Source organism: Bos javanicus, chromosome 10 (assembly GCF_032452875.1).
Source record: "Bos javanicus breed banteng chromosome 10, ARS-OSU_banteng_1.0, whole genome shotgun sequence".
Classification (NCBI taxonomy): domain Eukaryota; kingdom Metazoa; phylum Chordata; class Mammalia; order Artiodactyla; family Bovidae; genus Bos; species Bos javanicus.
In genome coordinates this window covers 8,475,357-8,502,074 of record NC_083877.1, presented here as the reverse complement: position 1 = coordinate 8,502,074, position 26,718 = coordinate 8,475,357, and the positions used below count along the sequence as shown (strand labels likewise).

Sequence of the window (26,718 nt, the reverse complement as noted above, 5' to 3'; positions counted from 1 at the left end):
ATCTCACAGCAAGGGTGGCATCTGCTGTAGATGAGGTGAGCCCCTGAGATGGGGCTTCTATAACTACTTGCTCTGCAAACCCAGCCCCTAAGAGGAACAGAGGTGTACCTGGATAGGATCCTGTGTCAATCTCATGGGCCCGATGCGTACCTCCGCAGAAGAAACCTGCTAAAAAAATAAAAGAAAAAAGCACGTGAGATGTGTCGAGTCACAAGCTACAAGAATTGACACATTCTTCCTGACACTGGATATTATATCATGCTCCTTTGCCGCTAAATAAAAGGATCCAATTTAATGACATGAAGACAGTTGCTAAAACATTCTGTACAATATAGCTGATTTTGTAAAAGTACATATACATTTATATGCCTTGAAATGTCTGAGAGGATATATCCCCAAATGCTAAGTGGTGGGATTTCAGGTTATTTTTCTTTTAAGTGTATGGCTTTTTACAATAAGCACTTATTATTCTTTATTCTATGAGAGAAAAAACTCTGATTATTTACTGAGCACCTGCTATGCTGCATATGATGCCAGGTTGTTACTCCTCTGAAATTTCTAAAGAATAAAAATTTCTCTCATATGTGGAAGCTAAAGCATTTCAATGGTTTTAACAGCTTTTCCCATATTTAGATCTTATTTTTTATCTTCATGTTTTAATATAAGGAATAAACAGCTCACTCTTATCTGTGTTGATCATGACTAAATTATTTATTTCAGTTGCACTTCCTCAAATAAACTGAGTAACCCCACACCATGACCACAAGAAGCTGAACTCTGCCCCACGACTCTAGGAACGAGCTTAGGTGTTCACCGGCCCACACCATCTAATTGCCTTTGGCTGCAAGCAGAGACCAGATACGTATCTTCATTTTAAACTACTGGATTGAAGGTTCTGCCTCACCTCCATGGATCCAGATTTGTTTTTCTCTAAGAGGCTGCAGTCATTCTGCCTCTGCTTAGCTGCGTTTCCTGCAATCAACACACTAGGTTGGCTCCCGTGAGTTGGATGGGACACCTTCAGAGTTCATAGGACCAGAGACACCACAGGGACCCAATGGTCAGGGGAGGCTTTATCAAGTAAATGATAAGGCAGAACTTTCTTTAAATTAGACTTTGAAGACTAAATACTTCCCTTTCAGGCCCTTTAACTTTCGGTGAGCATGGTGTGAATCTTCTCCAACACCTGACCATGAAATGCCAACATTCTGCAGTCCACGGGGTCACAAAGAGTCGAACATGGTTGAGTGACTGAACTGAACTGAAGCAAAGCTACATCCTGCAAGGCATCTATACTGATACCCATGCCCAGCATACGTGTGCAGCCCCAGAATTCCACTGGGAGAGGAGCGTCACCAGGGTTCCTGCATCAATGGGACTCTGGCCCCCCATGCAGCTTCACCCTAAGAGCAGTGTTGCTTGTTTTTGGTCTGAAACAGACATGCCTCTTCAAAAATAGTGCAACTGCCAGAATCCTAAAAAGTTAATGACTAAGAAGTGAAACCAACTTGGTACAGACAGATGGATCTGATTGATAACCTAAGCTACCTCTGCACTCTCTGTGATGTCTGCTGCGTAGACTGCCTCTACCACACACAGGCGCCCCCACCCCTAACCCCCCCAACAAGGCCTCCTGTGGTTGCTCCAGCAAAACTGGCCCTGAAGAGGGGCGCCCAGGACGGAAGATAGATAAAGTGAGAAATCAACAAGAGTTTTAAAGGAATAAAATAAAAAGTGACTCACTTTGGAAGGCTAAGGGATTGAGGGAAGAGCAGAGACTGCCCCCTAAACGGACACACGCCTACATACTCTGAAGGAACCAAGATGTGCGTGAGGTCATTAAATGGGCCATCTTCAACTCTGCCAGGAAAGCACGTGAAGACTGTGGGAGCCCCATGGACCCCAGCCCTGAGCTGAGCCCTTACATGTGAGCAACCTTGGCAGGAGGCAGGCCGCAGCCACTGAGCAACTGCACGGAGATTCAGGAGCAACCCTCAACCTAGAAGATCTTTTTCCTGCTGTCATATAGGAAAGGCTCTCCAGCTTTCTCCGGAGCCACAAGAGTTCCCTGCCTGCATCCAGCATGATAACCTCGACCTGACCCAGGTCGGCTGGAGGCTGGCACCTGAGGCCGAGCCTGGCAGCGTTGCCGAGCCCCCTCCAAGGCTTCTCTCTCCCATCTCCACCCAGCCCCACCCCCAGCCCCACGTCCCTGGGCCGCCTCCCTGGGAACACAGGTCGCCCTCGGCACCAGCCTGGGGGCCTCCGCTTCTGTAGCTGACGTCTGTGTAGCCGAGCCAAGATTCTCTACTTTGGAGATTGAACTGTGAGTTGACTGCAGAAACACAGATCCTCAATTAGCATATTAGCTCTGATTCCAGGAAGTCACCACATTTGCCAAGGACACAGAAGCAAGAAGGAGGTTGGGGTCATGGGTATTACAATTCCAGCTCTGGAGAGCAGAGGAGGAAGAGAGGAGAGACACACTTCCTAGCCACCTTGACCACGAGCTCTCCCCTCAGCCTCACGAGGAAGCCCTGCTGGCCAATGGTGTGCTCCTAAGGGTCCAATATTAACAGTGTGTCAAATACGCGTATGCACACATGTGAGTGCACAGTCACTTACACACATACATGTAGACATGTAGCAGGGTCACCAGTTCACACTCAGATGAGTTGGCTCTTCAGGAAAAAAGAAAAGTCCTATTTTGTAGCATTTGCTGATTCTATGGAAATGGCAATCCACTCCAGTATTCTTGCCTGGAAAATCCCATGGACAGAGGAACCTGGTGGGCTACAGTCCATGGGGTCGCAAGAGTCGGACATGACTTAGGGACTAAACCAACCACCATGGTGTAAATACTTTCACCTTGGCTGTAATCAAACCAGTAACCTAGGTCCCTGAATATGCAACTGGGAGTATACCTTTTCATTCCGAGAGGGTCTGTGAGAGACACTCTTTCAGACTTGGCTGATGTGCCCATTTCTATCATTGGCTTTTGTTGGAAAGTTCAGTAAGATACAAAATTCTGATTGGTAGACATTTCGCCTTAGGCTTTGAGGTTGAGAGAAACGAGATCATCTTTCTGGCTTTGAAGGTGGGGAGACCAAAGACTCTGATGCTGGGAAAGATTGAGGGCAGGAGAAGGGGATGACAGAAGATGAGATGGTTGGATGGCATCACTGACTTGATGGAGATGAGCTTGAGCAAGCTCCAGGAGTTGGTGAGGGACAGGGGAGCCTGGTGTGCTGCAGTCCATGGGGTTGCAAAGACTCGGACATGATTGAGCAACTTAATGACAACAACAAAGATCGAAGAAGGCTTCATGAAAACAAGTGGGTCATGGATGAGAAGAAGAGACCAGGATTGGGAGAGGAAATTCCAGACATAGGGAACAACGAAAGCAGGCACAGAAGCAAGAATGCAAAGATGCTTGTGGGGAAGACAACACGGGTCTAGAGAAACTGGATTACAGAGCACGACAGGGAAGACTATGTTGGGGTCAGATCTTTAAAAGGATTTTGGAAAGGAAATCCCTTTTGATTCTGTAGGCACCAACCACGCGGCTGGCTTTTGAGTGGAGAATTACCAGGATCAGATTTATGAATTGGGAGGAAAAAAAGAAAAGTTTGGTTTTCCCACTTTCTGGATAGTCAAGCACAGAGATTTCGCAAACACAAAGACACTGCTATGAGTAGGAATTACAGCAGTGAAAACAAGTGGGGAAAATGCACCACAATGATTAAGAAAAAAATAATTACCCCCAGTCCCTGCACGGCTTGGACTCATTTCAAAGGAGAGGGAACGCCCAAGAAGAAAACCAGCTGGTGCAGGGCAAACAGATGAGAGATTGAGTCTGGGAAAAAATCAAGGCCGTTCACATGGCCCGACCGTCACCATAGCACACTCTCTGCCGCGGGCATCCACAGTTCTCGGTAGCCTCAGGAATTGCGTTAAAGAACTTGGATTCTGGTTTTAGAGCTCCCCTCCAACAAGGAGGAGGAGAGAATTCAGGCCGAGTGGTTGACCTGGAAAGGCCTTCTTCTCACATCTGCTCAGCTGACGCCTGCTCAGGGGCTGCTCACGTGCCCCCCACTCCCCGGAGGCCGTCGAGGCCCAGCTGCACCCCCGAAGGACTCAACACTCTGCTCAGCTCCTCCCGTGCTTCAGGGCACTAACCTTACTACTCACTTAAATATCTTTCTCCTGGGAAAGGTTGTGAGTGTCTTGAGGGACACCGACGTTGCTTTTTTCCCACAGTTTTGTCCCCAGCATCTAGAAAGTGCTCAGTCAAGGCTGGTGCTCAATAAATAAGTGGAAATGAACTAAACTGCCTAAGACCACATAGATTTGGAGTAACAGAGTCAGGACTGAGACTTCATTTTTCCTGACTCCCAGTGTGCTGCTCTTTGATTGCGCTCCAAATTGTAAAGCCTCAGTTCTGACTGCACTCCCCATATTTCTCTTATGGGTTTCTGGACTCTGTTCCAGTCTTGCAGATGGATCCAGCACCTGGTGATTCCCTGCTCACACCCTAGGAGCCTACGCTGCTGCTAACAGGGCTGCCACCAGGATGAAGAAGCGAAAGCAGTGAGTTGTGTGTCCATCTGGGGCGGGGATGAATCTTCCCATCGCTTCTGTCTTCCAAAACAAGCTCAGAGCCTGAATCCTCCCCACTTTCAACAACTCCTTGGGAATCCCATCCTCCCTGCCACCTGCAGAACTGAGTGTTCATGCACAGGTATATACACACACACAGCTCAGGGCCAAACCAACTTCATTTCACAAAGAGGGGACTTCATTGTAAAGATCCTTTTTATTTTTCAATGCCCTTAATCAATTCTGCCTGCTGCCCTGTTGGCTTTAATTTTAAAATAGTATTTACATCTCTAAAGGGGTCCCCTTTATTTTGGGGGGCTCCAAAATCACTGCAGATGGTGACTACAGATAGGAAATTAAAAGACGCTTACTCTTTGGAAGAAAAGTTATGACCAACCTAGACAGCATATTAAAAAGCAGAGACATTACTTTGCCAACAAAAGTCCATCTAGTCAAAGCTATGGTTTTTCCAGTGGTCATGTATGAATGTGAGAGTTGAATTATAAAGAAAGCTGAGTGCCAAAGAATTGAGGCTTTTGAACTGTGGTGTTGGAGAAGACTCTTGAGAGTCCCTTGGACTGCAAGGAGATCCAACTAGTCCATCCTAAAGGAAGTCAACCCTGAATATTCATTGGAAGGACTGATGTTGAAGCTGAAGCTCTAATACTTTGGCCACCTGATATGAAGAACTGACTCACTGGAAAAGATTCTGATGCTGGGAAAGACTGAAGGCAGGAGGAGAAGGGGACAACAGAGAATGAGATGATTGGAAGGCATTACCGACTCAATGGACATGAGTTTGAGTAAACTCAGGGAGTTGGCGATGGACAGGGAGGCCTGGCGTGCTGCAGTCCATGGGGTCGCAAAGAGTCTGATACAACTGAGCGACTGAACTGAACTGAACTGAAAGGGAACCCCTGTCTTCACTCCATTCCCAGGCCAAACGTCTTTCTTTACTCCTCTGGCCTACGGGAAGCCAAAGGTTGTATTTGACTCGTGCCTTTTAAATGAACCGAGGCCTGCCCTCTGGCTTTTGGTCAGAAAGGCACCAGCACTGGAGGGTCCAAGGCCCAGCCCTGCCCCAGACTGCGAACCCCTGGCTGTCCTACCTCCCTTCCCTGGCCCTCTGTCCTCCAAATATCCAGAATGCTTCTTTGCTCCTTCTGTCTCTTTTCAGCCACAGGCCCCGATGATCAGCCTGACCTCACACCGACCTCCAGCCTTCACTGTGCTTTGATTTGAGCCACGTTCTACTGCCTCGTGGACCTTTCTGAGCCCAGTAGGTGGTCTCAGTCCTCCCCTGCCCTTTCTGCCTCCAGTTCTCTGACCTGAAGCTCTCAACCTGGACTTCCTATTAGAAGTATCTGAAGAACGTTTAAAATATATTTGTGCCTGGGTCCTACTTCAAACCAAGAGACTTAGCATCTCTAAGGATGAGGCCTGTGCATTAATCTCAATGGCAACCAGATTTGAGAACCACTAGTCTATTCTTCCAAGCAGACACATCTATTGTTAACTTCAGATGCTCTTACATATTCATTATGCAACAGATATCAATAGAGTACTTAGCTGGCGGAAGGCACCAAAGCCTACCCGGACTCAGTCATCATGCTTGAACCCAGACACCCATAGGGTTTTTTCCAGATACAAGATGACCACTTAGGTAAGAGGAAGATACAGTCCTTCACATTTGATGATTCTGCCACCCTAATAGTATCCCTGGACATCCCTGGTGGCTCAGTGGTAAAGAATCCGCCTGTCAAGCAGCAGATGTGGGTTCGATCTCTGGGTCAGGAAGATCCCCTGGAGAAGGAAATGGCAGCCCACTCCAGTATTCTTGCCTGGGAAATCCCACGGACAGGGGATCCTGGTGGGCTACAGTCCACAGGGCTGTAAATGGTCAGACACGACTTAGTGACTAAACACCAACAGTATCCCTAAATTAGAATCAAAATAAAAAAATGTCATAGTCTTTTTTTGTTACACACACACACACGTTATATATATGGAAGATTACTCATAGTCATGAGATGTTCACAGTCGGTGACAGCTCCACCAACTTTGTATTTTATGCTCTGCTGTTTGGAATATTAATTTGGCAGTATAAGGTTTTATCACAAAAATACAGACATATAAATGTCTACTATCAAAATATACAGCCATAAAAGAAAAGATCCATCTGGCTTTAAATTTAAACCTCCTATTCACCAAAAGTAAAAGCAAAAAATACTTGAATAAAACAGAAAAAAAGATAGGTGCTGGCTTAAGGAATGACATCTACAATATAGGAAACCAACAAATATTAGTAACTGGAACATAACAAAATCCTTAAAAACAATAAAAACACAAACAGAAAGAAAGTTGGGCAAAAGATTTGAAACAGAAAGGCGCAAAACAGGAAATACAAGTATGAAGAGACGCTCAACATTTAGTAATCAGGAAAAGAAAAATTTCAAATTACAATGAGATAAACCCTGATGCTGGGAGGGATCGGGGGCAGGAGGAGAAGGGGACGACAGAGGATGAGATGGCTGGATGGCATCACTGACTCGATGGACGTGAGTCTGGGTGGACTCCGGGAGTTGGTGATGGACAGGGAGGCCTGGCGTGCTGCAGTCCATGGGGTCGCAAAGAGACACGACTGAGCAACTGAACTGAATTGAACTGAACCATGTCACAATCAGCTGTTGTTTTGATCAACAGAACAGTAGAATTAAGAAGTCAAACACCGTCAAGCAGGGGCAAGGAGACCCACAGGAGCTCATACATTGTTGCTGGGAGAGTAAAACGGTTCAGCCACTCTGAAAAACATTCTGCAGATTTCTAGTAAAGGTGAGGCGAACATGTGACCTATCACCCACCTGCTACATGAATGGATCTCTAGGCTCGATGAAGGACACTTGTAAGAACGTTTGGAGCAGATTTAGAACCGATTTTTGGAAACAGCCTAATCCACATCCATTAACATCCATCACCAAAAAACTTCTGTTGAGAAATATTCATATATTGGAAATTATGTGACAGTGAAAATGAAACAACTAAAGCCACCCATTCAAAACGAAGGAATCTCACAACTATCAAGTAAAAAAACGTCGTAAAAGAATACAGACCATAGAATCCTGCTTAAGGTTTTAAAATATTTAAAACAATACCGAGTATAAGCGTAAGAGTGTAACAGGACAAAGAAATGCTTCTAAATTCCCAGTTGAAAAGTGGCCCTGCTAGTGAAGAAGGGGTATATTCAGGGACTTCAGGTATTATTCATCATTGATTTTTTTTTTAAAGCAGTGAATACTGAGGACATAGGTGTTTACTGAATTATACTTTCTGGTTTGTTGCTATCTTAAATACCAAAAAATAAATTTTAAATACATTTAATTTTATGGGAAAAGTCTGTTTTGGGGTTAACTGAGCAAGTAGTCACTATGCAAATAAGAACACATATACTTTTTCCCCCTAGTAAAGTCTTTATTTGGGAAAATAAGATGCTGTATTTAAAATTCCTCAGAATAGGGATAGAGTTTTCCTGAAACTTGGTAAAATGCAATGCTAGGAAATGGGTCTGGAACTCGGGGGACCTTGCTCAAGGTAAATAACTGCTCTGTGCCCCAGTAAGACAAGAGGGAATTGAGGGCCCACTCGCAATGTATATCATCCCCTGTAACAGGCACAGCAATCTCATTTCCTTAAAGCTAGAGAAATGCAAACTCCAGCCAGGTTACTCAGCTCACTTGAGGGCTGGATTTGAGATTAATGCCTATACCCGCCTTTTGTGGAAGGAAGGTTATGGTCTTATTTACATGTTCACTTATATCTAGATGCAGTGATGGGCTCCCCAGCCCTGGGTCTTACGACTCCGCCACCCCCATCCCTGCCCTGTCCATTCTCCACTGTCCCTGTTCCGGACAAGGCTTCTCTTAAGAAGAATTGCTACTACACTCAGTGAGCCTTCCTGGCAAGGGGAGAGAGGAGGACATATCCCACCATGCCTGGAAAACACCGCAGTGACAAAGGACAGAACCACCCTCTGGCTAGCACTGGAACGGTGCTTCAGAGACAGTTAAAAATATAGGCAGAAGGCATCCCAAAAGCCAAGAGATACAACCCATGGAAAATGTGGCCAGCATAGTCTGATGGAGAAACCATTGCACTCCCCAGAAATACCAGATGAAAGAGAGAAATTAGTTACACAATGGAGTCATTTCATTTACAGCCATCAGAACTCAGTTTGAAACAGACTACGTGTTAAAAGCTGGGTGGGGCGTGTAGAGAAAGGTCTACAATACAATTCATGAAATGGTGAGGACAGGAAGGTGGCTAGCATAGCACAATGAAGCCTTAGAGAGAATTGGGCTTAGAAGGAAAAAATCCTAATTACATTTCAATATCATATTTACATCAAAAGGCTTTGCATCATACATGCCGTGCAAGAATCAAGGCACCAGACTTCTTATTAAGCTAGCAATTCAGCTGCAGCGTCACAGGCCAGCCTGTGTGTCAACAGAACACCATTCCCAGATTCCAAAGGTCAGATTCAGGGCCTGACTTGGAGAACAGAGGAATTTTAAGGCAACCACAAAACGTGACATCCCTCAAGCAACTTCCTTCCTTTTATTAGAGATATTCCTGATAATATAAACAGCCAGACGACTTCAAGCATTTAAAATCACACGTGTAAAACAGTGGACGAGCAGAAATCATGGATCTCTGATTGTTCAGAAGGCAATTACTTGGCCTGTGGAAAAATCCAAGCCTTTCTGAGGCCCTTCCATCCCGCTATATGCCTTCTCCTTAACATTAAATGAAGGTGGGGGAAACTGGGGAGGGACGGAATTCAAATCAGTCAGTTCTGCTACGTGGTCAGCGGTTCTGGTAAATAGATTTGATGGCAAGAAAACAGAAACCATCTGCTAAATATGAGTTTCAGAGATATCCTGTGGATTTCAATTATGCAGGCTGCCTCTGTCCTCAGTTTCATCACTGAAAACCTAGAACCACCTTAAAGAACCAGGAGCCTCCCTGCTTGGCTCCAGGAAAATCTCACACTAGGCCCCCGGGGGCCCATGAAACTAAACTGGATTTTCAGCCACCACTGGCACCCCACCAGAACCAAATCATGCCCATTCTCCTGATTCTGGTATGTCGGGGCCCCTATGCTTGATGAACCGTCACAGTCAGACCCTCAGTCCATGGGCTGCATGGTTGTTGGGGGTGATGGATCCTCGTGGAGTGCTGCTGCTGCTGCTGCTGCTGCTAAGTCACTTCACTGTGTCCAACCCCATAGGCTCCACCATCCCTGGGATTCTCCAGGCAAGAACACTGGAGTGGGTTGCCATTTCCTTCTCCAATGCATGAAAGTCAAAAGTCAAAGTGAAGTTGCTCAGTTGTGTACGACTCTTTGCGACCCCATGGACCGCAGCCTACCAGGCTCCTCTGTCCATGGGATTTTCCAGGCAAGAGTACTGGAGTGGGGTGCCATTGCCTTCTCCATGTGGAGTGCTGACTCCCATTTAAAAGCTTATCCCACTTCAACAAATCCCACTTAAAGGTAACAAACTCATGAGAAGCCACCCACAAAATGTCCACTTTTGTTCGGAAAGGAATTTTACTTCGTTGGCAAAAAACAATGATTTCCAAATAGTTATTCATCATATGTACAGTTCACATCGTAGGTAAAGCACTATACGATGAGAAACTCAACATTTTGAGGAGCTCAGCATATGGACAGTTGACCCCGAGTCCAGCAGAACAAATCTTGAAAGTGCCCCCAGCCTTCACCCCCAGCCCTTTGCTCCTCCCCTTATCTAATGAAGGTGCACACGTCTAGGGCAGGGGCAGGTCCCTGTGGGTCCACACTGGCTTCCATCAGAAGTCAAGATGCCAACACCCACAACCTTACTTCTTTTTAAAAAGCAGTACTTTTTAAGATTTAAAGAGGATGACACGGGAACATTGTGAGGGTGGGGGTGACCCCTTCATGGGCATGTGGCTGAGCTGAGGAAGGGCGTCCAGGGCAGCACTCTCCTCCTTCTCCCAGAAACCCAGAGAGTCAGAAACGGGCAGAAAATGAATGTGTTCTCTGGGGGAGGAAAAACCAGAAAACTCCCAAGCACAGCAAAAGATAAGTCTCCAAAGACCATTTTCTACTCAAAGTACATTTCTTTAAAAACGTGGTTCAAACTCACAGCCTATCTTGGATTCCCACACATCTTCCTCTTCTTTTGGCTGGAGACCAAGGCTGAAGAACACACTCCTGTCCAACAGAGGAAAGGAAGCACAAGGCCCCCCTCTTGTTCTTGCTCTGAAGTTCTGCCCACTTGCGCCTTCTGCCCTGGGGCTCTCACCTCTCGGTACTCAAGGCATTAGGTACCTTCATCTGAGAGCACAGCACTAGGCAAACAATTCAATAATGGTGATAAGAAATAAGCCAGAGGTACCTGCGGGGTGCTATGGGAACTCAGGAAAGATGCATTAAGCTCCTGCTGGGAATTCAGGCAGAATTCCAGGAAATCACAGGAGAGCTCAGTGAAAAAGGTGGCATGAGGATGAGACGGGTGAAAACCTTGGAAGGGCATTTCAGGCCTATGGAGGACCTAAAGGAATGGCAAAGAACGGACTTCCCACGGGCAACCACAGGCTTTGTGGGTCTGTGGGTGGGGATGGTGAGTCTGACCAGGGAGGAAGGAGTCAGCTCACAGCCTTGCCTGGTGAGCAACTTGGACTTACTAACCCTCTGGGTAGCACTGTTGCATTAGTATTTAGCTGCTTCCCTGGTAGCTCAGGTGGTAAAGAATCTGCCTGTAATGCCAGCAACCCAGGTTCGATCCCTGGGTTGGGGAGATCCCCTGGAGAAGGGAATGGCTACCCAGTCCAGTACTTTTGCCTGGAGAATTCCATGGACAGAGAAGCCTGGTGGGCTACAGTCCATGGGATCACCTGGTGGACATGACTGAGCAATTAACATTAGTTTTCTTCTGGCTGAAGTGTGGATAGAGTAAGGGCATCAAGGCCAGAGGACCGGAAACCAGAAAGCAGCTGCTGCAACGATCCAGCCCTGTGGTTCTCAAAGTGTGGTTCCTGAACCACCAGCAGCAGCCTCACCTGGACTTAACTAGAAATGGACCCCCTCAGGCCATTCCAGACCTGCTGAGTCAGAAACTCTGGGGGTGGGCCCAGCAATGTGTGAACTGACCGGCTCTCCAGGTGACTGTGATGCTCACTAAAGTCTGAGAATGACTCGTGCAGACAAGAGGGGATGGGTGCCTGCATTAGGGACAGTGTGGGGGACAGAAGGGGATGGATGCAAGGCTAAGACAGATTGTAAAATCAACTGAGACATGTGTGTGTAAGGGAGGGTCAAGAGAGGAAGTTCAAGGACTTTGGTGTGAGTGACTGATTGGAGCTCAAGAATACATGACGCCGAGCAGGCTTTGAGGGCTGATGAGTTATGTGCTGGACGTGGGGAGCTGGAGCTGTCTCTGGGCCATGCAGCTGGTCAGGCTGTGGCATACACGAGTAGGAAGCTCAGAGGAGAGCTTCCATGTGACCACTCAGAGCAGGAAACCAGAGACAGAACTCTGAAGACACCAGTATCAGAGGGCCGAGGAGAGACAGAGAAGCCCACAGCAGTGCCAAAGACGGAAAAAGAGAAGCGAAAGGAAAACAAGCGGGTTCTCCCAGAACCTCTGGTCCTTCCACAGGGCATAGCTAAGCAGGTTTTGTTCTAACCTAACACTGTGCTGTGCTAAGTCGCTTCAGTCATGTCTGACTCTTTGCGATCCTACGGACTGTAGCCCACCAGGCTCCTCTGTCCACGGGATTCTCTAGGCAAGAATACTGGAGTGGGTTGCCATGCCCTCCCCTCCAGGGGATCTTTCCAACCCAGAGATGGAACTCGTACCTCTTGCATCTCCTGCCCTGGCGGGCAGGGTCTTTACCACCAGTGTCACCTGGGAAGCACCCTGAATATTAGGGTATCTTTTATGTAACCCACCATCACCAATAAGGTAAAATCAATACATGGTCATCTCAAGAGATGCCTAGATGCCACCATCACCAATAAGGTAAAATCAATACATGGTCATCTCAAGAGATGCCTAGATGGCATTTTGATCAAGTCCAGCATCCCTTTTTAAAGTTTCTTTTGACAGCTTCTCCAACATCCACTTCCACCTCCTCCTTCTTTCTTCCCAGGGGCCACTGACTCCTGTTTGGGGAGCTAAGTAGTTCTAAAAAAAAAATGTGAATTTATATGAATATGGCTAAGCATTTGGCTTCCTTGGCTATGGTGACTGGTTAGAGGCAGTCAAGTGACTTAGCCTGGTCCAGTCAGAGTTCTATCATGGGATTTTGCTAGGAAGGCTGAGAAAAGGCAGTTCTCTCTCTCTCTTCCCACTGCCTCACTCTGTGCCCCTCTCTCATGTTTAATTCTCCCTGGCTGTCAAAAGAAACATTTATTCAACAACTGCTGACCACCCAAGATATGACAGTCACTGGGAAAAACAATTGCTCATTACCATGCAAGTTAATACAGGGCTCAATTTGAACTTGAACTCCTTGACTTCACAACCTGTGCTCTCACATATCAGACTACCTGAGCGTCATCAACGAAGACTGAAATAAATGGAATGATATATGCCTTCCTGGATGGGAAGACACTGTTACAAAAGTGTCATCTCCTCCCAGCCAATCAATATATTAATTACTATAAATATTCTGGTGGTGGTTGAGTTGCTCAGTCATGTCCACCTCTTGAGACCACAAGCACTGTAGCCCCCAGGCTCCTCTGTCCCGGGGATTTTCCGGGCAAGAACACTGGAGTGGGTTGTCGTGCCCTCCTCTAAGGGATCTTCCCAACCCAGGGATTGAACCCCTGTCTCTTATGTCTCCTGCATTAGCAAGTGGGTTCTTTACCACTAGCGCCTTCCCGGGTGTGGGTATCTTAAATGATTAGAACCTTGGAATGTATTTAAGACTCTTTAAATTGCTGTTCCCTTTCTTCTGCTTATATATCTACCACATTACAGGCATACCTCATTTTATTGCACTTCACTTTACTGTGCTTCTCAGATACTGATTTGCTTCATTTTTTTTTTTTTTTTACAAATTGAAGGTTTGTGCCAACCCTGTACATTGTCAGATAATGATTAGTACTTGTTTTTTTTAGCAATAAAGTATTTTTGAATAAGTTATATACTTTGTTTTTAAAGTCATAATGCTATTGCACACTTAACAGACTATAGTAATCATAACATTAATAGGCACTGGGAAAGAAACAAATTCGAGTGACTCCCATTATTGTGGTATTTGCTTTATTGCAGTGATCTGGACAGGAATCCAAAATATCTCAGAGGTATGCCTGTATTTATCATGTAATAATTTTGTCACCATTACCACAAACTGTTGGGGGCAAGAGGACCCAGGAGACAAATGGCAACTCCATCCAACCAGTCAGAGAAACAGTAAATAATCGGCTGTAACAGGATGCATCCAGCACCCAACACCCAACCCATCTGCACAACCAAGACTCACAGATATTTGGTGAGTGGGTGTTTCATTTAATACATCATTAAAAAGCCGAAAAAGCCCTTGGTACATGGAAGATTACTCTGCTCCTTGGCACAAAATGCAGGCTGCTGGAGAGCAAAAGCTGCCAATGTTGATTCGGTTTTGAATGTAAAACCAAATCTGGAATTCCTTTTCCCCATGTGTAACTAAGAGGTAATAAGACATGCCGCTTGGGGAGGGCTGCTGCTGGCGGTGCATTATTCACGGATGTACCTCCAGGGCTTGGCACATCAGGCAGTTGATAAATGATACATATTATTATGCTGATCTCTCATTCATTCTTTTGGAAAAGTCCTTACTAATCCCCACAGTAAACCAGAAACCAAACATTTGTAATCTAACTTAATAAGCTGGATCATCATAACATAAGCTCTTTCTTTAGTTTGCATCAAAATGCGGTCCTAAATTATCTGACATATTTACATGAAAACACAAATGTCAGCTTCTGTATCAGGTAACTTTACCACCTTTCTCCCCCCAGTATCACAGAAGACCAAGAACTGCTTTACATTTTTACTGTCATTATTACAACAAAGTCTTCAAGGCATTGACCTCATGGTGAAGGATGATTTCCAACAATTTGGGAACTGGAATGCTTCCAAGGGGTCATCTTCTTTAACCCTTTCATTTACAGATCACCAAGTAAGGCCTAAGAGGGTACTGCTATATTCAAGGTTGTACACATAAGATGTCACAGTGGAATAAAATCAAAGTCTTCAAGTTGCCAGGCTAATGATACTTCCACCCTGCCCCCAGTGTTTCATGGTAACCACCAAAATGCTCTCCCGTCAAAAATAGAAGCATAGAACACCACATTTGCAAGCCTTTTAAAGAGAAGATGTTGGAATACATTAACTTGTGGTTAATTTTATCTCCTATTCCCTACCTCACAATTCTGCTTATAATTTAACATAAGGACCTATAAATATATACCACGTGCTTGAGAGAATGGCAGCTAAACCACAAAAGTTAAAAGCCTTTGTTAGGAATTCTGAGATTGTGAGTTATTTTTAAATAAAGAGGCCAATCAAGAGTTTACAAATTCCTCAAAGGCCTCCTTGTATTATTTTCCTCTATATCTTATTCTCCAAAGCCTCCTTCAGAATCTAACATAATATATTTAGCGATGAAAGGAGACCAAACTAATTAAGCAGTCTCTGTAGCCATTCTATGAGAAGAAGTGTCTTTCAGTGTGGACTTACCTGTTGGTCAAAGACAAGATAAAAGTGGCAATGTGAGAGACTAAAGCAGTGAGGGAGAGTAGGAGGAAGGGGTAAGAGATCACTCTTGTATGTTGCTAACTAATGTCCAACTTTTTGGCAACCCCATGGACTGTAGCCTACCAAGCCCCTCTGTCCATGGGATTTTCCAGGCAGGAATACTGGAGTGAGTTGCCATTTCCTTCTCTAGACTCTTGTATATGGTTAGGTAAATCAAGGACAACTTCCATAAATGAGAAGGATCTTCCTGGGCCACTATGATGATTTACTAAAGCAGAGACAGAGGTCTGGGTCCTTGAGTAATAATAAAAAATAATAGAAGGCATCAAGGTGCAGTAGGAAAAAACTGACTGAAGATCAAAGATCTATATTCTGTCCCAACTTATACATCAACAAGCTGGGCGATCATGGACAAACACACTATTATTCTGGGTAACCAGTTTTGTAACATGGCAGGTAAACGCATAGCTTCCAATACTTATCCACAGACATACCCTATTGACGATGGTTGGAGATGCAGGCTGCTTGAAACCCCAGATTTCTTTGGTCTTGTGTATCCTATTTAAAAATATTTCAAGGACAGTCCCACTTCCAGGGCCTGTATGTCCCTGAGCAACTTATTTTATCCTCTGTGAACCACAGTTTTTTTGAATCAACCCTTTTAGAAGAATAACTAGAAAATTTGGGAAGAATATTTTTTAAAAAACATCCATTAGAAAGTATTAATGTGATCACAAGGCAGTGAGACGTTGTCAGGTCAAGATATGGGAGAGAAAGAAAGGCGAGAAGCAAGAACATGGCTTTCGGTGCCCACAGCCTCTCCAGGCCGTTGACAATTCAAAAGCAGAAGATGACAAGCTGAGCAGAGCTTCTGTACATCTCACAGAAGTGGAAGGACAAAACTGGGGCCCACTAGGGAGGAAGGATCTTGGTAAACACCTTAGGTCTCCAGTTGAGCAGCAACCTATGACGTTTCAGTGAGCTACAACCTACAAAAATAGGACTGACCTGGAAACAGAATAGTCTTCACATGGGATGAAATCTTTCTTTGAATCGTCTCTATCACTGACTCAAGTATTATCATCCCTCCCTCGTCCAGCTGCAAACTAAAAGCAAAAGAATGTTCTATCTGAAGGAATATGCCATCATCTAGAGTCTCAATTTATCTCTAAAACTGCTCAAATATAATGTCCCACATACAATAAAAAATAACTGGGTTACAATGAAAATAAGATTGACTAAAGGGAGACAATAATTAAGTATACACATAGAAAATCCAGATAATGGAGTTATCATACACAGACTTTAAGATAACTGTGGTTAATATTCACAAAGAATAAAAAGACAAGATGTAAAATTTTGGTAAAGAATTAAAAATTATAAAAAAAAGAAATGGAAAACTTCATTTTTCATTAATGTACTAAAAAATTTAATAATTAAAAATAGTCACAAATGAGTGGGTTTATAAGAATATGAGACACAATGGAGAAAGAACTAAAATAAATGTCAGAAGAAAAGATCCAGGTCAAGGTACAGAGAGACAAAAGGATGGAAAAATGTATGGAGTATATGAGCCATTTCTGAAACACAGAGAAAAGGAGTCACATATATGTAATTTCAATCCCAGTAGGGCTGGAAAGAGAATGGGGCAGAAATGATATTTGAAGAGGAAATGGCTGAGAATTTTTCAATAGTGAAGAAGTGAATCAAATCACAAATTCAAGAAGCACTATAACCCTAAGAAGAAAAAATACAAAGAAAATCACATGTACTCACACTATAAAAGAATTGTTGAAAGCAAAATGCAAAGTGAAAATGTTTTAAAATAGCCAAAGAAAAAGACACATTGCTTTAGCAGAGCAATAGTCAAGACTGACAGCAAACTTCTCAATGGAAATAATGTGAGGTGGAATACAATGAAATGATATCTTCAAAGTGCTGAAATAAAATACATGACAACCTATAATTCTACAAAAATAATAATAAAATAGATGTTTCAGACAAACAAAAACGGAGAGAATTTTTCAGTAGAGGAAATACTAATAAGAGACCTTTAGTCATTCAAAGACAAATGATCTCAGATGGAAGCTCATAGATTGGAAAAAAGATACATGTGTGAGTAAGTCCAAATCAATTTTGTGTTTAGATAACAATGACAATGTCTTCTTGAATTTAAAAATATAGAGTGTTAAAATACATGACAACAGGAGAATCAAATTAGTAGGGAAATAACAAGAGGATAAAACTCTGACAAAGAGCTGACCACCAATCTTGTCTAAGGAACCAGAAGATGGAGCTTGAGGCAATGAGTGTTGCTAGGCAGCGAAAGGAGAATTTCAGCAAGAGGGAACCAGAAAAGGGGGATTCTAAACTCTTCCCAAAGCTCTGGCTGACTCTTGAACCACAAAAGAACAGGGAAAACTCCAAGGAGTCCAGCTAAAGATAAAACAGCTTAATTGAGATTTGAGCTTCTAAACACCCTAGAGGACAGAGTGTTTACACTTTGAGTCTAATCAAATTAAACTGCCTGCAAAAATAAACCAAAAAGTCAACATTCTTCGGACTAAAACAGAATTCATAGTCTCCTCAACATATCATTCTCAATGTCCATGATATAAACAATGGCAACCCAGAGATAACCCAGATATTGAAATTATCAGACAAGACTTTAAAGCTGCTCTTACAACTATACTTAATGAGGTAAAGAAAAATATGCACACAATGAAAAGAGAAGAAATCTCAGCCCAAAATAAAAAAGGTAAAAAAGAACAAGTAAAAATATTAGAACTGAAAAATAGAATATCAGAAGTATTCACTAGATGGGATTAATATCAGAAGAGAGGTTTCAGAAGAAAGTTCATGAACATGAAAGTACATCAATAGAAGTTATCCAACCTGAATAAAAGAGAAAAAGGTTGAAAAAAATAAACTGAGACCTAGGGATCTGTGGGCAATATCAGAAAGGTCTAACATATTGATAATTAAAGTTCCAGGTAGAGAAAAGAAATAAAGAAAGGGAGATGAAAATATTTGGAAAAAATACAATAAAACTGTCCAAATTTTCTGAAAGCCATATGTTTACAAGTTTAAGAAGTCAAAATCACAAATGAGACAGAGATGAAGAAAGTTACTCTGTATGAATAATCTGCTGAAACCCTAAGAAGAAAGTTAGCCAGAGAAAAACAACAGGTTACACACAGTGGGACAATGACTCAAAAATCTACTGCATTTTTGAGGACTGTGGACAGAGGAGCAACAACCTTAAAGTTAAGACATTTCTGAACAAAGGAAAATTAAGACAATTCATTGCCCACAGACCTGCAGTCTAAGAAATGCTAACATAATTATTTTAGGATTAAAGAAATGATAACAGAAGGAACAGAGTGAATAGAGAGTATCAGATATAGTAAATGTGAAAGGTTACTTCATTTGGGTTAACATAAAGAACAAATATAAAAGATAAAATGGTAAGGGTTTTAAAAGATAATGTAGGAGACTATCTTCATGACCTTGGGGGTAGGGAAAGATGTCTTAGACTACATTAAACTTCTACTCATCCAAAGACATATTTTCTATTGCCCAAACTGGGATGATTCTTAGAAGGAAAGAGAACATAATTAGTTATTACTCTGGAAGACTTGGAGAAGGGAACAGCTACCTACTTCAGGATTCTGGCCTGGAGAATTCCATGGACGGTATAGTCCATGAGGTCGCAAAGAGTTGGACATGACTGAGCGACTTTCACTGGAAGACTAGGCATATACTGGGATAGTTAGGCACAAATTGGAAATATGGTGACATTACTTATCTATTCACAGGTAAATGCCCAACAGGAATGTGCCCATATGTGAATCAAAAGAAATGTATAAGAAAGTTCATAGTCACATTATTTATAATAGTCGTAAATGGTAACATCCTAAATGTTCATTACCAATAGATTGAACAGTGGTATAACCGTGCAATGGAATACTATGCAGCAATGAAAATGTATTAAACACAGCAAAATACAACATGAATTCATCCCTGAAATATAATATTAAGCAAAAGAAAACAGACATAAAATAACATATGCTTTACGATTTCATTTACAAAGGTTCAAAAATGAGCAACACTACTGCATGATTTTATAAGTCAAAATAGTAAAAGAGAGTAATGATTAAGAAGGGTTTCTGGGGGTACTGGTTCTATTTCTTCACCTGTGTGATAGTTACAAAAATGTCTACTTTGTGATAATTCATCACATGGTATAGTTATGATTTTCAAACTCTGCTTGGATATTGTTCTTCAATTTAAAAGTTTATAAAAACAAAACCTAGACCTGAATGTAAAATGCAAAACTACAGAACTCCTAGAAGATAAAATAGGTTAGATGACTTTTTAGATGGAACACCAAAGTCACAACCGATGAAAGGAGTAATTGATATGCTGGGCTTCAATGAGATGAAAAACATCTACTCTGCAAAAGACTATATCAAGAGAATGAGAAGAGAAGCCTGGGAGAAAATATCTGCAAAAGACACATGTGATAAAGAACTGTTAATCAAAACATAAAAACAATTCTTAAAACTCAACAATATAAAAAACAATCTGATTAAAAATGGGTGAAAGATTTTAGCAGACATCTCACCAAAGTAGATATATAGATGGCAATAAGTCTGTGAAAGTATGCTTCACATCATATGCCGTTAGGAAGTTGCTAATTAAAACAGTGACATACATGCATCCATTAGAATGCTGAAGACATAAAATATGATCAGTGCAAAATGCTGATCAGGCTGTGGAGTTACATGAACTGCCACTGCTGGTGAGAATGCAAATGATATAGGCTCCGTGAAAGACGGTTGGTGGTTTCTTACAAAGCAATTGACACTTTTATAGCAATCATGGTTTTCACACTGACCTAAAGGAGTTGAAGGGAGAAGGCAATGGCACCCCACTCCAGTACTCTTGCCTGGAAAATCCCATGGACAGAGGAGCCTGGTAGGCTGCAGTCCATGAGGTCTCTAAGAGTCAGACACGACTGAGCGACTTCACTTTCACTTTTCACCTTCATGCATTGGAGAAGGAAATGGCAACCCACTCCAGTGTTCTTGCCTGGAGAATCCCAGGGACGGGGAGCCTGGTGGGCTGCCGTCTATGGGGTCGCACAGAGTCAGACACGACTGAAGTGACTCAGCAGCAGCAGCAGCAGCAGCAGCAGCAGCAGCAAAGGAGTTGAAAGGGGTTTCCCTGGCGGTTCAGTGGTAAAGAACCCCCGCCCCTGCCAGTGCAGGTTTGGTGCCTGGGTCAGGAAGATCCCCTGAAGAAGGAAATAGCAGCCCGCTCCAGTATTCTCGCCTGGGAAATTCCATGGACAGAGGAGCCTGGTGGGTTACAGTCCATGGGGTCACAAAGAGTCAGACACGACTTAGCGACTAAATAACAACACAGGAGTTGTACATTTACAGAAAAGTATGCACCTGAACCTTTAGAACAGCTTTGCTCATAACTGCCAAAACTTGAAGGCAACCGAGGTGTCCTTCAGTAGGTAAAGGCGTGAATAAACTGTGGTACATCTAAACAATGAAACATTATTCAGTGGTTTTAAAAAAAAAAGACATGAACTCTCAAGCCATGAACATACAAGGAAGAACCTTAAATGCATATCAGTATGTGCTGCTGCTGCTGCTGCTAAGTTGCTTCAGTCGTGTCCGACTCTGTGCGACCCCATAGACGGCAGCCCACCAGGCTCCCCCGTCCCTGGGAGTCTCCAGGCAAGAACACTGGAGCGGGTTGCCATTTCCTTCTCCAATGCATGAAAGTGAAAAGTCAAAGTGAAGTTGCTCAGTCGTGTCCGACTCTTAGTGACCCCATGGACTGCAGCCTACCAGGCTCCTCCGTCCATGGGATTTTCCAGGCAAGAGTACTGGAGTGGGGTGCCATTGCCTTCTCCCATATCAATATGTGAAGGAAGCCAATCTGAAAAGACTCCATACTATATATTCCCAACTATAGGACTATGGAAAAGATAAAACAATGGAGACAGTAAGAAGATCAGTGGTTATCAGGGGTTAGTGAAGGAGAATGAGTAGGGAGAGAGGAGGATTTTTAGGGCAACACGTGATATTATAATGGTGAATATATGGCACGATAGCTTGTCTAAATCCATCGAATGTACTCCACCAAGATTGAACCTTCATGTCAACTGTGGACTTTGGGTGACAATGATGTATCAGTACAGGTTCCTCAATGTTCAACAAAAACACCACTCTGGCAGAGGAGGCTGATGGAGGGTGGCTGTGCATGTGTGGGGATGTGGGGGGGGTGGGGTGGTATATGGAAACCCTCTGTACTTTCTATTTAGTTTTGCTATGAATCTAAACTGCTCTAAAAATAAACTCTACTTAAAAATAAACTATTTCCGGACTTCCCTGGCGGTCCAGTGGTTGGGAGTCCACCTGCCAATGCAGTGGACAGGGGTTCGACCCCTGTTGCAGGAAGAGTTCACATGCTGAAGGGCAGCTAAGCCTGCACACCTAGAGCCTGTGCTCCACGAGAGGAGCCCTCGCAGTGAGCAGCCGGCACACCCCAGCTAGAGAGCAGCCCCTGCTTGCGGCAGCTAGAGAACGCCTGCGGGAAGCAAGCGGCAACAGAGACCCAGGGCAGCCAAAAATGAATGAAGAAGTCAGCAAAATTAATTCGTGTTGAGGTTTGACAGAAAACAACAAAAATCTGCAAAGCAATTATCCTTCGATTCAAAAAATAAATTAAAAAATAATAAGCCACTTCAGTTCTTACTTACATAACGTAGAAGATACACAAATAACTTGTATTCTCATCAATAGTCTATCCACACTGATATGACAGCACTTAGATTCCATGGGATTTCATAAACTCCTAGTCTGGGAGAAGGCAGGATTCACCTGTGGATTCCTGATGCTGCAGGCCCAGTGTGGACAGCCCCGGGGCGTGCACCTCTCACAAAAGAGCCCTCACTGAGCACTTTCTAAGGTCGGCCTGCAGTTTACGCCCTAATTCTCGTGACACATCCCTTTGCGTGCATTTTATGGTTCCACTGACTGGGGATTCAGGACAGGCTGACCTGGGAAGCCATCAGAGGGAGCTTGGCTCTCTGCCACATCTGGCTTCTGCCTCTGGCTACCAGGCAGGGTTCTCGATTTCTAAGTTTTCCTAAGTCGGCTGTACACTGCACCACCAGAACTCAGAATGTGCTGTCAGGGAGGATGACTCACAGCCTAACAGCCTTTCCCAAAACCCCAGTTGCTGCGGTACCAGCGAGTGTTGCCAGCACCGCCTCCTAAATGGAAGCAGAAGGCCCCAGAGGGTCCCAGGGCTGCCAGAAGCCAAGGCAGGTTCCCAGGAGCACAGGATGGGAGAACGCCCTCCGGTGCCCTCTCCTGTCTGACTTCTAGCCAGGAATGCTTAACGACACATCATGACAGGACCAGCACTGGCCGATAGCCAACTTATTCCTGTCCAAAGGCTGCCTGGAAGAGTAGGGGCTCTTCTCACAGTCACTCACTTTGGTTCAGGAGCTCTTCTGGGAGAGGGTGGAAGTGTTCTTCCTGGCTTCTGGGGGAGGTGCATCCCACAGGCCAGATGGGAAAGGAAGGGAGCTGAACCAGCCTGGGGCACTAGCTCTGGCCTGTGACTGGTGCTTGGGGGTAGGAGACGTGCTTGAAGTTCACCTCTCAGGGGCTGCCTCTGTCCAAGGGCAGCCTGGCATGGAGGTGAGACTACAGCATGGGGCCGGACTGCCTGGGACTGCATGCGGCTGGACACCTACCTGCCAGGGGGCCCTGGGCAACTGTCTAATCTCCTGAACGTGCCGTTTCTTCATCTCCAAGTTGGAAGCCACAGTACCCCTTGGGTGACTTTGAGGATTAAATGGCTAATCTACAAAGTCTTTAGCAGAATGTCTAAAATGCAAATTACTCAATAACTATTAGCTGCCAGACCAGTGCCCCCAGCCTCTGACAACCTCAGACCCAACAAATGATTCCACCTGGCAGACGGTCGTGTGTGTGTGTGTGTGTGTGTGTGTGTGTGTGTGTGTGTGTGAAGAGTGCACACGGCAGAAGCAACACCTATAGTGGGTCAGATGATAATGACCAGAATTCCCAAATCTGGAGATGGTAGGCGGAATACTGTCCTCCAAAGAGGTCCAGCTCCTCTTCCCCAAAACTTGGGCAAAAGGGTCTTTGCAATTGTGACTGAGTTAAGGATCTAGAGACGGGGAGATTATTTTGGATACCAGAAGGGGCTATAATTGTAAATACAAATGTTTTCGTAACAGGCAGATGTGACCATGGAAAAAGGCCATGTGATGTGAAAGCAGAGATTAATGTGGCCACAAGCTAAAGAATGCTGGTAGTCAACAGAAGCTGGGAAAGGCAAGACTGAACTCTCCCCTACAGCTTCATGAAGAAACCAGCTTTGTCAAGGCCTAGATTTTACTCCATAAGACTCATTTCAGACTTCTGGCTTCTAGAACACTGAAAGAATAAAAGTGAAAGTAAAAGTGAAGGTGTTAGTCACTCAGATGTGTCTGACTTGGCGACCCCACACACTATAGCCTGCCAGGCTCCTCTGTCCATGGGATTCTCCAGGCAAGATTGCTGGAGTGGGTTACCATTCCCCTCTACAGGGAATCTTCCCAACCCAGGTCTCCTGCATTGCAGACGGATTCTTTACCATTTGAGCCACCAGGGAAGCCCAAGAATATTGGAGTGGGTTGCCATTTCCTTCTCCAGGGGATCTTCCCTACTCAGGGATTGAACCCAGGTCTTCTACATTGCAGGGAGATTCTTTAGCATCTGAGCCACCAGGGGAGAGAAAAAAGTTCTGTTGTTAAAACTACTCAATGAGTAGTCATTAGTTACAGCAGCAGTAAGAAACTGATACATTTTCTCGGAATCCTGCCAACGACCATGCGTCCAGACAGAAGAATGGAAGTCTGGAGGGAGAAGGCTGGCAGGGCCCTCTCTGTGTCACAGCACATCAGTCAGGATTCCGGGCTGAGTTCTGGGACCCAGGGAAACCGGCACAGAACTGAGGCAGAGACCGAGCTTCAAGGGCAGAGCGCTGATGGACAACAGCAAGGGACTGGCACTGCTCCATGCCCAAGCATTCCACACGCAAGCCGATGGCAGTGGGCGCCCCTCCAGGCCTTGGCAGGAGGACCTGCACCCACACACGTGCTGCCAGCCTCCGTCAGGGTGAGCGCTGGGCCAGCTTTTCAGTGTCCTCTGTAGGCTGGTACTAGCCTGGAAACTCTTCTCCAGCAGCAATGAGATAAGGATGAACATTGAGAATACTGCTTAGAAACTTAGAGCAATTTGGATTGCCTTGATCTTTTTGGAAATGTAATTTTACTGCTGCTGAATCTTCTGATAAAATATTTCAGCTTTTATGTTTTATATGTCTTTTATAAAAAGTAATTTTTCTAGTAATCCATTTTGATTGTATTTTATGAATACTTGTTTGTAATAAATTGGAAATTACACACATATACACTTACAACATTGGTCCTCTACCACCAATAGGGCTCCTGAGAACCATACTGCAGGTGGAAGGGAGGAGGCTTCCAGACAACCAGGTGTGATCAGCCGTGGTTCCAGCAGAGGGCTGGCATACAAGTGCCTGGAAGATGAAGGCCAGGTGCCCAGAAGACAATACAATGCCCAGGCTCCGTGACAGGCTCTTTGGTACACAGCTTAACACCCAACCACCTGCCCTGCGTGGCCTTAGGGATGGTCCCATCTCTCAGATGATAAATGGCGTTAAGGGTAAGGCTCTCAAGGGCATACCTCTCCTTATCACCACCTTCCTGCATAATTAGGCACTTCCAAATTACCTGCACTTCCTCGGTGCACACGACCAGAGCTGGGGAGCATGCTGGGTGGCAGGTGAAGTGCACCCACCGGGAGATATTGCTACCCATAACCAAGAAAGGGGCAGCTCACTCCCATGCCGTTCAAGTAGCGCCATGCCACTCACGCACAGGACACCGGATAACCCTGACAGACTAATACTGTCACTCTTGCGTTAAAGAAAACCCAAAGTTGGCTCAGAGAAGCATGTACAGGGCAGTTAGTCAAGTGCAGGCTTTGGAAGTAAGACCTGTATTCAACTCTCATCACTAACCAGCAGGGTAACCTTGCAGTTATCTAACAGTTCTGGACTTGAGTTTGCATATTTATAAAACATGGATACTAATACCTTCATCACAGAGTTCTTATAATTAAGTAGTTAAAGCAATGTCTGGCAAACACTTAACATATAGCACCTGGCCCGAAGTTTCCAATAAATACTGACCTTAAAAAAGGGGGGAGGGGGAGATGGGAGCCACACTAAGGTGTGAAAAAGCTCCAAGGACAGAGATTAAAAGAATACAACAATGAGAACATCAAGATGGAAAAATACAGAATAAAATAAAAGTAACTGACATGAGAATAGCAACTGCAGCTCAAGTCATGCACCACATTTTGTAAATACAATTTAAAAAATTATCCTGTTTACAATCAAATCATCAAAGAATTGGAAATTCAGAATTAAGCAAGTTTATTTTTTTGACCCTCCTGAATCTAAAGTCTCTCTTCTTATTATATATACACACTCATCAGAGCTCCACATAATCAAGAGTATTTAGCAAAATGTGACATTAAAATATAATTATGGATGGAACAAAAACACTTTAAGAAAGCAATTAAAATGATTTTGCAAGCTGGGATACATCTGTTTGATTTCAGATGTTTACAGCAATTAAAGTGTGACACTGACCACTGCCACAGTCAGGAGAGACAGGAGCCACACATGTCCTATCCTCATATCATGCACTTCATATCCTGTATGAATGGGAATTGTTTGAAGCACCAATTTATATTAAGCAGGTATTTGCTGGGAAGAGAGAAACTAAAATGAAGATTGATTCTATACTATGTTTTCAGTATTAGCGTTCATATGCCAACCTGTCCACTCAAATATTTGAAAAGCTTTTCTCTCTTTAAAATAAGATGGCATCTTGTTATGATCTCAAGTAGAAGTCTTCAAAGACACTTGGCCCCATGATATTCATCTCAGAGGAACACAGGAGATGAAAAAACTGGGTTAAGAGATGTGTTATGACAACTTAGCATGACAGCACCTTCTCTTCTTAGGCTGAGGTCAGGAAGTTGGGTTCCTACCTACCAGGACCTCAGAAGGGCAAGACAATAGCCCAAGTTCTGAACAGAGGGTCACACGAGGGACTTTTTCTATAGAAAAGTGACAGTCAACTTGGGCCTTAACTCAGCCAACTACGTATACAAGCAGGGAAAAATCCGAAGCCACA

General features: G+C 44.1%; 1 protein-coding gene across 6 annotated transcripts in view; it reads right to left on the bottom strand.

The window, feature by feature from the left end:
- PDE8B (phosphodiesterase 8B) overlaps positions 1-26,718 on the bottom strand; it is a 264,149-nt gene that overhangs the window by 113,263 nt on the left and 124,168 nt on the right. For 4 of the 6 annotated variants that reach the window (XM_061430026.1, XM_061430025.1, XM_061430021.1 and 1 more), the window contains exon 2: positions 109-168. In XM_061430026.1, coding sequence (XP_061286010.1) covers positions 109-168 — 60 coding nt within the window. The remainder of the gene's footprint in view (positions 1-108; positions 169-26,718) is intronic. The other 2 variants (XM_061430023.1, XM_061430022.1) reach the window with 1 other exon arrangement.